The sequence below is a fragment of the Palaemon carinicauda genome, chromosome 6 (assembly GCF_036898095.1).
Source record: "Palaemon carinicauda isolate YSFRI2023 chromosome 6, ASM3689809v2, whole genome shotgun sequence".
Taxonomy (NCBI): domain Eukaryota; kingdom Metazoa; phylum Arthropoda; class Malacostraca; order Decapoda; family Palaemonidae; genus Palaemon; species Palaemon carinicauda.
In genome coordinates this window covers 166356205-166358067 of record NC_090730.1, presented here as the reverse complement: position 1 = coordinate 166358067, position 1863 = coordinate 166356205, and the positions used below count along the sequence as shown (strand labels likewise).

At 41.9% G+C, this 1863-nt stretch overlaps 1 protein-coding gene across 1 annotated transcript; it reads left to right on the top strand.

Annotated features, from left to right (window-relative positions):
* LOC137643331 (uncharacterized protein PF3D7_1120000-like) lies at positions 1-1650 on the top strand. The gene is made up of 2 exons (XM_068376166.1): positions 1-1002; positions 1330-1650. The coding sequence occupies exons 1-2, from the start codon at positions 1-3 to the stop codon at positions 1648-1650; spliced, it is 1323 nt and encodes a 440-aa protein (XP_068232267.1).
* The last annotated feature ends 213 nt before the right edge of the window (positions 1651-1863 follow it).

Genomic DNA, 1863 nt, shown 5'->3' with positions numbered 1-1863 from the left:
ATGACCTCTTGGATGAGGTCTAAGGACCCCTTCAACTCTGAGGGCGGGATGGAGGAGAAGGTGGAAGGAGGGCCCCCAGAGGAAAAAAATCAGAAAAGAGAAGAGCTGAAGGAGAAGGAGAATGTCCAAAAGACATTTGAGGAACGCATCGGTTTCCTGCAGAAAGAACTGGAAGCAGCTTTTGCCGAGATCAGTCTAAGAAAGGAAGAACAATCTAAATTCTTAGAGGAGAATGAAGAGCTGAGAGCAGAGAATCAGCATCTCAGTAACATCATCGGAAGTCTTCAAATCGATAACCAAATCGATATGGAAAATTTGACGACAAAGATTGACGACCTAGAACGCACAAACAAACATCTAAAAAAGGAATTCTGCAATCAAGAAGTTCTCCTGGAACAATGTAAAAATGAATTAATGGAGAAAGAAAAAGAAAATATTAAAATCAAAGAAAAATTGGATAAAGTTCGTCAGAACAAAAGGAAACTGGAAATATTCACTGAAAAGAAAATGGAAGTAATACAGCAGATTTCAGAACAGAAGCAGGAATTGGAAGAAAGCCTCAATGAGGCAAAAATAAATGATCTCCTCAGGAATGAGCGCTACAAAGGAATTTTACAAGAGTTAGAAAATTACAAAAAAGAAAATTTGAAATTGAATGACTTGGAGCAAGAAAACATCCAATTGAGTCAAGAACTGGAAACATTAAAGTCTGAAAAAAATGTTGGTCTCAAGGACGAGCTGCTTGCGGCAAATGAGATCATCCCTTCACTCAAGGAGGAACTTGAAGAGGGAGATAAGACGAAAGAAGAAAACAAACCTCGAATGACGAAACTGAGACTTAGGACAAGTTTAAAAATGGATATTAAGGATGATCAGAAGGATGTCCAAAAGGATGACAGAGACAATAAAAGTGAGGAAAAAGTAGTCGAGGCACAGGATCAGGATACCAACGGACGTAAGGCTGAGAAGGAGGAAGTCGAAGGGGCATCTGGTGTGGGTCAGGTGCTTGGCTGGCTACTAGCCTCAAAAGGCGCTCTCCATGGCACCAGCAACAGCCAGGAAGAGCAGCTCAAAAAGGAAATTTCCCCGGACGAGGAGAAGGAGGAGAAGGAGGAGGAGGACAAGGAGGAGAAGGAGAAGGAGGAGAAGGAGGAGGAGGAGAAGGAGAAGGAGGAGAAGGAGGAGGAGGAGAAGGAGGAGAAGGAGGAGGAGGAGAAGGAGGAGGAGGAGAAGGAGAAGGAGGAGAAGGAGAAGGAGGAGAAGAAAAAGGAAGAAAAGATTAAAAAAACTACACGAAAACTTATCGTGTTTGACCTGGAACCCGAGAAGCCCAAAAGGGCCATCTCCTCATCCGACAGTAGTCACATCACCTTCCAAGGTGAAAAGGTTAGAGTGACCACCACAAGGGACTCTGGCCTCAACAGGTACGTGACTGTCGACTTGCATGTGCCCAGGAGGTTCCACAGAGCCATATATGGAGTGGAAGGAAGGACGCTGATGGAAATCACCCGCCACAGTGGAGTCAGCTTAATAGATATGCCACGAAGGCACGAATATAGTCATTCAATCACCATCAGTGGTACTATTAAGCAGGTTCAGTTAGCAGCTGATCATATCGAATGGCTTCTGAGGAGTCTCACCGGAACTTAAGTACTTTGATCAGCAAATGAAAAAAAAAAAAAAAAAAAAAAAAAAAAAAAAAAAAAAAGAAGAAAAAATGAAAACACCAAAAAAAGTTATAAACATGAGAATATTTTTTCCCATTAAAGTTTAATTTCAGTTTATTTTGTGAGGGTAAGGAGATTCAGCCGAGTTTTGCCAGGACCAAACCTTCAAATAATTGTGCTCAATCAACAAGTTCGA

Excerpts from the sequence above, each read along its gene's own strand:
- LOC137643331 (XM_068376166.1), top strand. The coding sequence starts at position 1 with ATGACCTCTTGGATGAGGTCTAAGGACCCCTTCAACTCTGAGGGCGGG. Across the intron at positions 1,003-1,329 it reads GGGCATCTGGTGTGGGTCAG|CCCAAAAGGGCCATCTCCTC; the intron begins GTGCTTGGCTGG and ends GAACCCGAGAAG.